Source organism: Caloenas nicobarica, chromosome 3 (genome assembly GCF_036013445.1).
Source record: "Caloenas nicobarica isolate bCalNic1 chromosome 3, bCalNic1.hap1, whole genome shotgun sequence".
Lineage (NCBI taxonomy): Eukaryota > Metazoa > Chordata > Aves > Columbiformes > Columbidae > Caloenas > Caloenas nicobarica.
In genome coordinates this window covers 15,395,340-15,409,178 of record NC_088247.1, presented here as the reverse complement: position 1 = coordinate 15,409,178, position 13,839 = coordinate 15,395,340, and the positions used below count along the sequence as shown (strand labels likewise).

The 13,839-nt window shown below is 39.4% G+C and overlaps 1 protein-coding gene across 5 annotated transcripts in view; it reads left to right on the top strand.

Moving 5' to 3' along the window:
• Nucleotides 1-13,839, top strand: part of LPIN1 (lipin 1) — an 84,398-nt gene that overhangs the window by 43,180 nt on the left and 27,379 nt on the right. For 4 of the 5 annotated variants that reach the window (XM_065630627.1, XM_065630626.1, XM_065630629.1 and 1 more), the window contains 7 exons: nucleotides 3,388-3,588; nucleotides 4,892-4,987; nucleotides 6,545-6,879; nucleotides 7,257-7,376; nucleotides 8,513-8,620; nucleotides 10,652-10,781; nucleotides 12,639-12,948. In XM_065630627.1, coding sequence (XP_065486699.1) covers nucleotides 3,388-3,588; nucleotides 4,892-4,987; nucleotides 6,545-6,879; nucleotides 7,257-7,376; nucleotides 8,513-8,620; nucleotides 10,652-10,781; nucleotides 12,639-12,948 — 1,300 coding nt within the window. The remainder of the gene's footprint in view (nucleotides 1-3,387; nucleotides 3,589-4,891; nucleotides 4,988-6,544; nucleotides 6,880-7,256; nucleotides 7,377-8,512; nucleotides 8,621-10,651; nucleotides 10,782-12,638; nucleotides 12,949-13,839) is intronic. The other variant, XM_065630628.1, reaches the window with a different exon arrangement.

Sequence of the window (13,839 nt, the reverse complement as noted above, 5' to 3'; positions counted from 1 at the left end):
AACCCAAAACTCAAGACGTTTGAAAATCCTGGCAGATGCAGTACAGGCTGTTCTCACTTGCTATAAGCTTAGATCAAAAGGATTCTGATTTTTCCCAGCAGCAAAAAAATATTCTGTGCTACGTCCACTAGCATGGTATGAGAACAAGAGTTTTACTAAATTCAATATAATTGACAGGCAGGCTCTGGGGGTTTAGCCCATGACATAATCTCTTGTTTGCTGCTGAAGTTGCTGCTGCCTGGTTAGTAAGTGAAAGACTTCCCGGAGTGGCCAGAGTAAAGTAATGCTCCAAAACCACACGCAGTCTCTCTGGGGTTTGAGGAATGTTGGTTTCTGGGAGTACTGACAGAGTATGGACTCACTTTAGGTTCAGAGTATAAAGTTAAAAACCTCTGACTCCAAACAATCTCAGCTTTGTTTGGCGTGTATAAAAGTTAGGATAAAGGGCCCATATCCATCAGAGGCCGATTTCTGAACTCTCCCCTGTTCTAACTACAGCATCTTTTGTTCCCTGCGTTTGAAATATAAACCTATTTTTGTCTGGTTTCCTGAGGAAGTGGGGTTTATATGATTAGTCTGCCAGTCTGTCTTTTCATTCCACAGTGATTTTGTTGCACAGGCCAGGTTCAGCCCAGCTTGAGAGGATTGTCCATCACCAGCTGACAGTTTGAATGTGACACTTTAAGGGATAAGAGATTTTCACTGCATGGAAGCAAGCCGTGCTATGCCAGTTGGCCTCAGAGCTTGAAGAATGGTGTCTAACTTCTTAAATTCACAAGTATAAAAATAATCTCTGTTTCCTAAGACAGGGCAGACAATGCAGCTAAGATTCGTTGTGAACAAGAATAGTTGCCAAATTCTCTGTTTAGGGGTTTAAGAGACCGCCTGGTGCAACTTGTGAAGAGGATGTGTGAGTCCTCATATTTGGATTATTTGCCTGTAAGTCTCCCAAACAGTGTGGTGTATGTACTATCCCAGTAACTCCTTCCCTGCCAAGGAAGTTGTGGCTGTTTTGCACCTAGAAATTTTGTTGCTTCAGCAGACCAAGCATTAACTAGGGTGAACTACACCATGTAATTTTGAGTCTAATTGTAGCCATCTTTAAATTCAATCTTAACTCAGTAAGAAATGTGTTTCTTACTGTGCTTTAAGTTCGAAAAATCCCCAGTAGAAATGGAAATATTTTCCAAAGCAGAGGTATAATTTTAAAAGTTTGTTTACATCTGTCACCCTGGAGGCTCACTTCTGAACTTAGGTCTGTGCCTGTGTGGTACCAGCTTCTTTAAGGAGTTCTGGTTATGATCACCAAGAAGCTAAGAGCTTATGACTTAAAAGGAGAGGCTGGTAGAGCTCCTTTTGTTCAGTCTTCAGGATATTCAGTTACCTGTTGGGGATTATAGAGGAAATGGAGCTGAAGTCTTAGGGGTGTGCAGTGACAGGACAAGAGGCAATGGGCACAAGTTGCAACAAGGGAAATTCAGATTAAATACCGGGAAGAAAAATTTCACTTTGAGGAGAGGCAAACATAGGAACACGAGTGGAGGAAGGGTGAGAAGTCTTCATCCTTGAAGACACTGAGAACTCAATGAGACCACGGTCATGGGCAGCCTGGTCCAAGTTGACCCTCCTTTGGGCAGAATTTGGGGCCCGGTGACCTCTAGAGGTCCATTCCAACCTGTCGGTCTGTGACTCAGCACAGGGTGTGGCATGAGTTTCAAGTGCGGTTCCCTGTGGAAGTTTACCACTAGATTTGCATTCAAGAAGGCATGTTTCTAACGTATAATAGAAGTGATATACCAGTTGAATGCTGGAGAACTAAATATAATTGCTCTTTCTGCCATGAAGTTTTTGTTTGTTGACTTTTCAGTAGGTGGCACTTCCTAGATGCCTCAATTTAGGGCTGTGCAGAAATGCTTCTCCAAACAGTGTTCTTTCATTAGTTAACATCTTGTATACTAAATACTTCAAAAAAGTCTGTTTGGTTTCCAAAGTTAGTGACTAGTTTTAATCTTTATCCTTTTGTGATTCCCCAGTTGTCAGATGGGGAGAGCACCATCACTTTTCAGAGGCAGTGTGGTGATGACTACATAAAGACCAAAAGAACATAAATAATTCTTCCTTCAGAGCATGATCTGTGTTCTGATGTTCATGTATTGCAATAGAAACAGAGAAGAAAGCAAAGCTTCAGTCCATCCTATGTGGAGGGACTTTTGGGGAAAAAAACACAGGTGATCATTAATTAACTAGAACAGCTATGCATGAAAATACCAGCCTTAATTATAGCGTTTCTTAGCTTTCTGATCATTTTTTTTACTGTAATGCTTTTACTGTATTCTTTTAATAGTTTATTGTTTTTAAGCATAAATCACAGTTAGGAATTGGAGCTATTTTTACAGCATTTCACACTTGCGTCTCTTTGTTTATGGGAGAACACAGCTGAAGGAGTCTCTTGTAGCAGCTGATGCCATGCAGCTCAGTGCTGTGACTGTCTCTCTGGCTCTGAGCTCAGTTCTGTTCTCATCATCATCAATGGGAGTTTTACCCTTGCCTACCCTGCAAGTATACGTCTTAAGTATGCATGCTGTCCTGTCTAGGGGACTGAGTGTATTAATGAAGCGCAAACAGAATGTGCATTAACAGTGTAGATGCGGGAAGCTAAATGTTAAATACTAAATAAATCCAGGAGCGTGGGAAATAAAGCCAACCACTTCAGCCATCAACACAGGCCTGATTTTTAATAAAGCTGCTGATACTAAAAGGCAATTTTAAAACAAGAATGGTAAAGTTGCGTTAGGAAGCACTCTAAAGTTCAGATGCTTTGAAGCGAAGGTTGCTTGTCAAACCTTAATGCGTATCTATTGTGCATATGCATTATAATATTTTAATGGGAGAAATCCCTGGAAAGTGCAAAAATAGTCTTTGACTTGAGTGTAGTGGAAAATTAGTTCAGCTTAAAACCGTTCACTTGCCCTGCACTTGAAAGCCTGTAGAAATATATGAGAAAGATATATTTAGTGTTGAGGGCACAATAAATGATCAGAGGAGATGTTTTTTTGGAAGTGATGCTTTTCAGAGATAATTGGAGACATTTAAGAGCTGCAGAATCTAAAAGTCTGACAGTGGTTTTGAATGTGAGTGATTTTATGAACTTTCGAAAGTTGTTACAGTTCTCTGACTTCCAAGGTCTCTTTTGGTTTTGTCTTTTAATAGCTCTCTGCAAACACGCGTCAGCTGTAAATAAGTTAGGTGTGAATTTCTGATTCTACATGAAGTTCTTTAGTTGTGAAACAGGAGAATACCTCACTGCTGGAATCTCAGTCTTTCAAATGTCTCTAAAATATAAAGCAGGGTTCAAAAATCTTATTTGTTCTATCATTTGCCTTTCAGGTCCAAACCATGAATTACGTTGGACAGTTAGCAGGGCAAGTATTTGTGACTGTGAAGGAGCTCTACAAGGGACTGAACCCAGCCACACTGTCTGGATGTATAGATATAATTGTTGTACGTCAGCCAGATGGAAATCTTCAGTGTTCCCCTTTCCATGTACGCTTTGGGAAAATGGGAGTCCTACGTTCTAGGGAGAAAGTGGTAAGAAAATTGAGAATTTTGATATGTTCTGTGAGGGGGATTCTAATGGCATGAAAATTACTGAGTGTTCTGTGGTATGCTAGTCAAGAGTTTCTTAAGACACTCTTTGCAAAGTGCCCAAATTGAGGCTAGATTCAGTTAAAGCAATCGTTACTGATTCTTGCATTTCAAAGCATAATTTCTAAGACATTGACTATAAAAAGAAACCAAGAAGAACCGTGAAATTGGCAATATTTATTTTCAATGAGCAAAGTTTTGAGTGTGCTGATTTGGGATTATAATATTTCATTAGTAACTGGTATTAAGACCCTTTTGTTTGACACGTTCAACAATAGTTATAAAAATGGAGTTAATAATGAAGTAATATGTTCAGATAACAGAATGTTGAGGCTAGTTGAAGACAGAAAAAGCAGTGAGGACCTTTAGATAAGTATAACCAAGCCGAATGACCTGGCAATATGATACCAGATGCAAAGTTGCCAGTAAGTAATGTGTGACGGATTATTATAGGAAATAATTTGTAACTACACACAGTCTAACTCTAATGTAGTTATAATTGTTCAGCAGAAAGATCTTGATATCACCATGGACAGTGTTAAATTATTACATGAATCAGAAAAGAATACCAGTATTTATGATGGGCAGAAGTTAAAAATGTTACTGTGCCAATAGTATACTGTGTCCCGCAATATAAAATGAATGTAGGCATCTCCAAGCCTGCAAAAAAACTCACCAGTGGGAATGGAGTTGGTGGCAAGAAAAGTTATACGTGAAGAGAGAGATCCTTCTGACAAGAGATGGAAATAGTTGAGGCTGCATAGTGGCTAGATAAATGTCTGGAAGAAACAGACAATTTTTCACATTTATGCTTCTCATAGTGTAAAGAGAAGTCTGTTTAATGAAATTGAAAGACAGTATATTAAGAATTTGCATGTTGAAGTACTTCTTGCACAAGGCAAAATTAGGCTATGAATTAAAAGAGCAAAAAGATTTGTGTGGTGAGTGAAGCATTCAGAATTACATTTTAAAAGATTCAGGACTTTATATAATGGCTGTAAACCTTCCTGAGTAGAGGAGCAAGACAGCAATGAACTGAATGAGTTAGAAAAGCATGCTGACAATTGATGACCTTGTGAAGGGGTGGGGAGAAAAACAGACAAGTTCAGAATTTTATATTTATTATAAGGTTTTCTGCACTTCCCTGAGAAGCATTTGTCCAGTGACAGCGGTAAGAGAGCTGAACAGGAGCTGTGTACCTAAAATAACTTTATTTTCATTTAAAAATATATTTATTGTCTTCCAGGTTGACATAGAAATTAATGGAGAGGCTGTAGATTTGCACATGAAACTAGGAGACAATGGAGAGGCCTTTTTTGTGCAGGAGATGGATAATGATCAGGTGAGAGTCAAAACTAATTTTAATTTGTTAAAAATTCAATGCCTGCTTTTCAGAGTCAGTTTGGAGTTTACAAATTTTGTTGAAAAACGTAGCTCTACCCCTTTTATAGTTTTGAAAGTTTCCGGACAATTTTCTGCTATGGAAATTTAATATGATACTATGGAGTTACTTTGTTTTCTGAGTCACCAAGATTGAAAAAATCTAAAGATAGTAATCACATAACTAAAAAATAAATCAGAAGTTATGTGCATGCCAATGCGTGAACAGAAGTAACACGTACAGAGTTCATGTACTCCAAAGAAGTCTACAACAGAGGTTAATTTGTCCATGGACCTGCTTTTTGTAGAAATCTTTACTCTGAACATACACATGCAGCACACCACAGGTAAAAGTGTACGTGCTTTTTAAACAATGGTGCACACAGTAATTCTGGTATTTACCAAAGACGTGATCTTGCAACTACTATTTATGTGGAATTATATTAAATGAGAATGCCTGCTTTTGAGCTGTGTGATTAAATATTAGTCTATGTAAGTTATGGCCACACTAGTTTTGAATAGTCCTCATATAATGTAACATAAGAAGAGCTTTATACAGGCACCTCTCTTCAGATATCTCCCATAATTGTTGTCACTGTCCAGAGTGTGATGAGTTTTAAAATTCTTATATAGGACAAGGGATAGTGGCTTTAAACTGAGAGTAGATTTAGATTAGAAATTCTTCCCCATGAGGGTGGTGAGGCACTGGAACAGGCTGCCCAGAGAAGCTGTGGATGCCCCATCCCTCAATGTGTTCAAGGCTGGATGGGACTTTGAGCAACCTGGTCTAGCAGAAGGTGTCCCTGCCTGTGGCAGGGGTTGGAACTCGATGATCTTTAAGGTCCCTTCCAACTCAAACCATTCTAGCACTTGGCAGTATTAGGTTAATGTTTGGACTTGGTGATCTTAAGGGTCTTTTCCAACCAAAATGATTCTATGATTCTCTATTGAGTATGATACTACTCACTTCAGGTGAGAGCTGTGTGCACATGCAGTATTAATCTCCGTATCTTTATATTTAAGTCTTCTGTGGGGTAACAGTTACTTGGTGGGTGAAAATTGCTACAAATGCTTCCATGAATGTCTAGAGATGTGCATATATGATGGAATAAGAGGATGTTTGTGTGACCTAGTTATATACCACTGACCTACCTGATTACTATCTGTCATCTGAGTTGTGAAGGAGAATTGGATTTTACAAGATGCTCAGGTTATAAACTAGGATTTTGTTTCTGCTCTGTATCTAGCATCTAGCGGATAGAGACGCATGCCATAACCTAGCTAATAACATATGCTCAGAGAATCCTTTTTATTAAGAGTATTGTTCCTGGCTTGTCTAAGGAGATGGAGCAATGGAACAATTCCCCTATGCCCCTATGCTATAGGATCATACTGAGCACCCAGATGTCCAATCTTTGTTATTTTTCAGATTTTGGCAATTGTGCAGAGATTTTAGAACCACATTTACAATTGGCAGAGGGACTAGTATGTTTTATGGTTTGCATGTTTTCTTTCTCAGGAGGTAATTCCTTTTCATCTCTCCACATCTCCAATTCTGTCTGAGGGAGCTGCTTTAATGGAAGCTCAGCTGAAGAGAAACTCCATAGACAGAATAAGAAACCTGGACACTGGTGCATCCTCACAAGTACCACCTCAAGCCCATGGATCCCAGCCTTCTACTGAAACACCTCCAGGCTGTAGCTCTGTGAAAAAAAGAAGGAAAAAGAGGAGGAAGTCTACCCATAAATTAGATAGCTTAAAAAGAGAAGACAATGGAGACACGTCAGAAGATGAGGACATGTTTCTTATAGAGATTAGCTCAGAGGAAGAAAAAGAACCGTTGGACAATTCAAGGTATCACAGTGGAACTGAGATATATAATGGAAACGTAATGCTGGGTTAATGTTCCGTTACATACCTTCTAACAGTATTTTCTATTGAAGTCAGTATATGTGGTTTATGAACATGTTTTTTTTAAGAAAAAACCTTTAGGCTAGAAAGCTATTAAGAATGTTACTAACAAAAATAATGAAAATGACACTGAAAACATAAGAACAATCCTCCATCACACTGCGAACTGGAAGATGTGAATCAGGTAGCATTTCTCTATCTCTTTTTAGTTCAGGTTATACTAATTCTTCTCTACAGCAGGGATTTTCTGTTATCTGGAGTATATGACAGTTCAGTAATCAAGGATGGTTTTTAAATATCACATCTTTCCCTGTACCTAGAATCCCTGTTCCAGATGTCCGTGTTGATGAAGTATCTAATATAAAGGCTCCTGCAGTTTCTACATTTTCTCAGTCTGCATCTTACCCCCATTCAGATGGAGAATGGTCACCTATTCAAAGGTACATTTTCTGATAGTACATTTCTAAATTACCTTCCTTTAATTTCTTATGCACTAGTGATGTATGAAGTCTTACTAAAAATTTTGGTATCAAACATGGTCACTGTCAACTACGAGATGATTGCTTTCTATATTTGAGATCAAGTAGTGTACAAAAATTTCAGGTTCACTTTTTCCCTGATTCAACAAATGCTTGCATACAAAGGCAGGTCCACAAATTCTGGAGAGTATATATATCTGTTAATGTCACTGCATAGAAATACTGTAGAGACCATGAACATTTTGTGAAATCTGACTCTTTGCCTGATGCACGCACCTTGTAAGGTCTTCAGTGAATGCAGGTATATAAATCTCTAGTACTTCGGGTGTAATCTTTTTAAGAACTATCAAGGTTGGAACTGGTGTGTAAAAAAAAAAAAAAAAAAAAAAAAATTCTTAGTGAATAAGAATATGAGCTCTTGTGTCCCTTTCAGAGCTGATCTGTTGAATTGCACAGGTAGATAGACATGAAATATAGATTGTGTGACGACAACACATGCAGGACTTCACATACTTTTTCCTGTATGTGTGTTTGTGTGCATGTGTGTACCTTTGACAGAGCAGCTTAGTTTGGAATCCACTCTTGTGTGTGTGGAACACTGTCAAAAAGGGACAATTTTTTGCTTGATGTGCATCACGTTATCAGTCCCATGAAGTCTGTGTGTGTCTGTGCACATGTGCTGCATGTCTTCCATGTGGACTATGGAAGTGGGGCAATATTCACAAAACTATATCCTAAGCAGTCTAATCTCAATAGACTGCGCTGTAGATGAGGGACAGCGGAAGGAAGAGCAAGGAGATTATTTCAGAGCAAGGGCTTAATTTGAATTGTGTTCTGGAAGAAACTTTTTCCACCGACTGTAGAGCTTAATGTGATTAGCTTCACCAGTCTGGTGATAGCATGTGTCAGTACCCTGCCCATTCAGTGGCTTTTTGAACTGCATGTTCTGTTTCTTGATTGCAGTATTCTAGAGTTTGAAAACTCTAGATGTAAATTCAGCATTCATGTAGCTGACGCACAAAGAGCTTATGTTAATCAACACTTGTGAATAATGACACCCTGTTTTTCTTTCTACCAACATGCTGTGTGCTGTCCAGTAAACCTATAGATTGCATAGGGCAATCCTCTCTTCTCAGTGTTCCAGCAGACGGAGGCCTATCTAACTCTTGTCCTCAACAGTCATCTCACTTTTCTCCTCCAGACAGGTAGAACAGCTGTCATCCCTCTTTCTGGACTGCTCTTTAATCCTTTTAGCACATTAATGCACTTCTAACACGTTAATAGTATGTGAACTTTGTTGAACTTATAACTGCACTTACTGCTAACCCAGACACTTTGAAAGAAAGTGACAATGAAAGCCACTTCTGCTTAGTTTTTTGTGGGCATCGACTGGAGGTAAATTGCCTTGGTGAATCATCCGTTGAATGAGGGTGGCTAATATAAAATCAGGCTGATGAAAACCTGGGTTAAAACTGAATTCTGTTAAGGTGATAACAAAAAAGGGAGAACTTAGCTAATGAAGACTTACGTTCCTCTGAAGACTGACATTTCCATGTGGCTTTTTATAGCCAGTATATATTTTAATGCCATATTTATCCAGTGGTTTCCCTGAGTTGTTTGCTTGTGCAAAAGTAAAAACAAAACAAAGGCCTCAGGGATTGAGTGATCAATAAGGAGTGCAAAGCTTGTGATGGAAGGAGCCCAATACCAAAAGAGAACTTATTTTCCTTTGTTCCTTGGTTTAGGAGCGGGGAAAATTTTCAGTATGTTGGATTACAGTGGGGGAGCATCTTATAGAGTAAAGGTGATGCAATAGATAAGGCATCTTGTGTAAAGTTTAGGAGACATAAGCCTTTGCTGTAGTGTAGGATTCCTCTGACTGTGTTTTCTATAGAGCTAAAAGTGGATACAGACCTAAGGACTAATATCAATTTGGGATTCTTAGGGCCAAAAAAGATCTTCCGCAGTATTGCTTATATATTTTATAGTTTAGTTGGATAACATAATTATATGTAGCTTAAAAAGTCATAGTGTTTGTCCATATTCAAAGTATACCTTACTACAACATAAGTGAAAACAAGGAATAATGTAGATAATTAGGTTGCTATTTTTGCAGATGTGAAATTCACAGATTTTTTTAAAAGCTGCTTTGTGTTACTGTGAAGTAATTATTTGCCTATGACCAATGAATTCCCGATCAGCTAGCTCTGCAGAACTGCCTTATATTGAAAGAGTAAAACTGGTCTGGATATTCAGTTTATCAAGAAGAAGGAAAAGAATACTAAACTTAGGAAGCCTTTTGTTTTTGAGAGTGAAGGTAACTCAGTTTGGACATTTGATTTAGGAATGTTTTAGATTCTCTTGTTGCTTTTAGTTTTAAAATCAGGATTGCGTGAGTATACCAAAGACATGCTGTAGCTCAGACAAAAAATAATGGGCTTTGTTCGGGGGTTCTGGGTGAAATTCTATGACTTGCATTATGCGGAAAGGCAGAGTAGATAATCAGAATTTTACCTTTCGTCATTGAAATCAGTGAATTGTTATTTATTAATGGCTGACTTGACATCAGATTATTGACTTCACCACATTAAAATACGCTACAAACTGATAATTTACTAATTAATTGTTAAAAATTTTATATTGAGTAGTCAGCAAAGCAAACAGTTAAATGTTTTTGCACTGGAAGGGCTCAAATTCTTTGTATGGTTCTTCTCCTGGTTTTGCTATAAACATGCATCCAAGGGTAGAACTGAACAAGTTAGTAGAAGGAAGTAATCTACTGGATTCCTTAGACTAGTTTATTACTTACTCTGGATAAAGTGCCTTGTTGATGTGAGTAATTTCTGCTCTTCACATCCATTATAATAATACTAACATGTATTCATCTGCTGCTGCTTGTGCCACTCCTGTTCTTTTTTCCACACAGAAACCCAAAAATCCTCCTGAAATGCTCAGGGCCAGTGCTCTTGTTCCATCTCTTCCAGCTTCTCAGATACTACTCTGTGATGCACATTTAAAAACAGATGAGACCTCAGAATGCCAGTCTAAGAGGATCCTGAGCTGTTTAAACTGTTTTTCCGTGCTTGCACGCTTTCAATTGGCTGATAATTATTTAGATTTTCAACGCTTTGCATTGGTGGATGTCAGTTTGGAAAGTGTGTAGTGCATGTGGTTACTTTTGTTTCTGTAATATTTTTGTAATAAGTAGTGGTTTTGTTTGTTTGTGTTTTCTTCAGTCCCTCAGATTCACGCCCTCCTACTCCCCAAAGTGACTCAGAATTAGTCAGTAAGCCTGCGGACAGAAGTGGACTGAAGAATAATCCCCACATGCACTGGGCCTGGGGAGAGCTACCCCAGGCTGCAAAGGTATCCAACATAATTTGTTTAATTCCTGCTAGCATCTGTGGTGCTTTAATGGGGCAAATGTGCTTATTCCATTGCAGACTGCCCAAGAGGGAATGGATCCTATTTTTACATAAAATTGCAATATATATGTAAGAGAATTGCATCTTGCTCCTTAGGAGGTACAGGAAAGGACCTTGTGCAATGGATGTTCTCAACACCGATGATATGCAGTAGAAAATTAGGATGTATCTGAGACCTAGTCTTGTAAAAGTTAGAAGCTTAAATAACATAGAAACTCAAACCCATTGTCCTTTGGTAAATCATTGAAATTCGGAAATAGTCTTAGAGGGAAATTAGGTGCTTGGTGTTTGCAGTGTGATTCACAAAAATTAAAATGTATTGCTTGAGTACATAAGCATCCAGAAACACCTGCAGTTCTGTGTCTCTGCATGTCCAGATGTGCTGTTCCCTTGGCTGAGTGACTGGCTTGGTGGCTGTCTTGTGTTAGGTGGCAGGATCTGCAGTGTGCCAGCAGCATTGTCACCCATGGTGCACAGGAGCACACGGCGGGGCAGTCAGGTACTGGCTGTCTCCTTGTGGTAGCTCTGGAGTTGGAGCATTCCTATGGGAAAGGGGAGACTTGGGGCTTACACCTGCCTCAGAGTGGGAGAAATAAAGATCGAGTTCCCATGGCATACTGCAACTACTGGGGCAGGGTTTGGTCCCTTCTGCTTAAGGCTGACTTAAGGGCTGCAGGAGTGATGGCATCAGGAGCAGTATGAAGAAACAACGTTCCAGCTTTGCAGGGCAGGGAACTGGGTATCCTCCTCAGAAAGAAGACGACTTTTTCATTCTGGTGGTGGCACTGGAATTATGAGACTATTATAATTTATCTTCAGTTCACTGTTGGTAGCTAGTGAAAAAGCAGAGGTGGGAATCCAGAATTCTTAATTCCTTCAGAAAAGCTCTTGCCTCTTTTTTACTAGGCCAAACAGGAGCTGTCCTATCACCTCTGCATTATTCTCCTCATCATGTATATTAAAAGAAAATTGGGAGCTATCTTCTGTACATAGAGACCTGATTTAAGTGCGCAGACCCAGGCAGGAGTTTCAAATTGGCATTTCCAGTCTAGAGTTCAGGGTTTCCTCTTAGTAGATTTAGGTGTTTCGTTTTTATCCCAGTCACACAGCCTGGTCTGTATTGCAAATCTTATTCCTGGAGGCTTTTACCTCTGCAGTCCCTTTCTATGTCCCAGCCAAGCTATTTGGTGACTATCTGGCCATATCTGAGCTGGAAGTTATGCTTTGGATGCTGTTGATCTTCATGTAGGAGTTTGCTGTGACAAGAAGGTTACAGGAGGTATACAGCTGCTGCTGTAGGAGCTCAGCTCCCCTCTGTAAGAACACCTCCTGAGCAATGTTCAGAGAAGATGTAGAATTGCTCTCGTAAAGTGATATAAAAATCTAAATCTGGGGTATAAAGGAATGACTTTGTACCCCTGCGCTGGTCCCTGAGAGCATCCTGATTGTGTAAGGACTCCAGTCTGTGTTTCCTTCTCATGTTTGTTGGGGTTACCTTCTGACGAAAAGCTGGGATTTGCCAGGAAGAGAAGAGGGCAGGGTTGGAGTTGTGACATGCTCCCAGGTAGGTGAGTGGGAAATGAGGGCTGTAGAGCACTTTGCAGAACAAAGCTTTCCTGGCCCCAAGATGCAGATGAGTTTTGTGTGAGCAAGTGCAGAGCAGAGAGGTCTTTTGTATGCTGTAGTCTCTACCTGAGTTAGTTCTGGCTTTCTGCTGTAGTTGGTTACCTTGAGAATCTGATCTTACTGGAGTGTTAAGAGCTTTCCTTTATAGCAATCTGTTTTTTTTCCCTCACAGGCCAGTTCTGTGCTCAAAGCAAAGGAACCCAGTGTGGTGGATGTAAATCCTTCGGAAAGCACTCACTTTCGGGTCATCCAGAGTTCTCCTGTAGAGGAGTTTAACACTGTGTCTCCTCTGCCTGCCCTTGGAGAAGCAGGTGCAGCAACTGGGGATGACAGCGAACCCTTACCGACTGAGACAAATAAGCCAGAGATAGAGTCTCCAGGAGCAGTTGTACCACCACTGCCTGCCAGTGAAGAAATAAAACAAGCTGCAGCTTGCTCAGCCCAACCAGCTGGCAAGACAGATTCCCCTTCCAGAAAGAAAGGTAAAGCTGTTGATTCTGTGCTTTCATATGTATGATTTTTGTCTTTAAATTTCATGGTGATAAAGCACCTCATTGTCATATAGATTAATCTGTGCCCTGAAGGCGCTTTCAGATCTGAAAAGAAATAAGCTTTGGAAAGAACCTTCAAAACCTGAGCTGTGCAGCAGGCTGTTCACAGGAGATGTGTAGTAAGATAGAAGATTCTTCTTGGTCTGGGGTTTTTGTCACCTCTGTGTGTATGAGAGAGACTGCAAAACTTACTCAAAATTCATCCATATTCGACAGATTCAGAGATTTCACTTTTTGATACAAGCACACTGTAGATCTGCTGCTTTACGTGCTCTGACTACTTTTGTAGGTGTTATGTGTTGCTGGTAGTTGTGGAACCTCTCTGCGATAATACAAAGTAGTAGAATGTCTTTTGCACAAAGAACAGATTTACTGTAAAATAAGGTGTTTTGTTTCACATGAGAAATTTCAGTTCCCTGTGGTACACATCCTATCCTGAATTTGTGAAATATAGTTCCATCCGCTTTTCTACTTCTTAATTTCTGAGCTCTGTAGCCGTACTGCTTTATAATGTGTTAGAATCTTCACATGAAATTTATTTGCTTACAAAATATTATGTTTTAGAGCTCTGATTATTCTATAATTATATAAGCCTTACATAAACCCAGTTTGTGCCGCTGCTTTTTAGTCAATAAACGCACACGTTTTGCAGCCATTTCCCCATGCATTCCACTGTCTTTGAAGACAATAATGACAGTGTTACTCTGCTTACTATTCATTCTTTGCATAACTTTTTTTCTGATTGCTTTTCTGATGTTTGATGTTGCAAATTGGGTTGGTGAGAAGTTGCCGGTTTTAGAATTAATTCCAAATTAGGCCTTG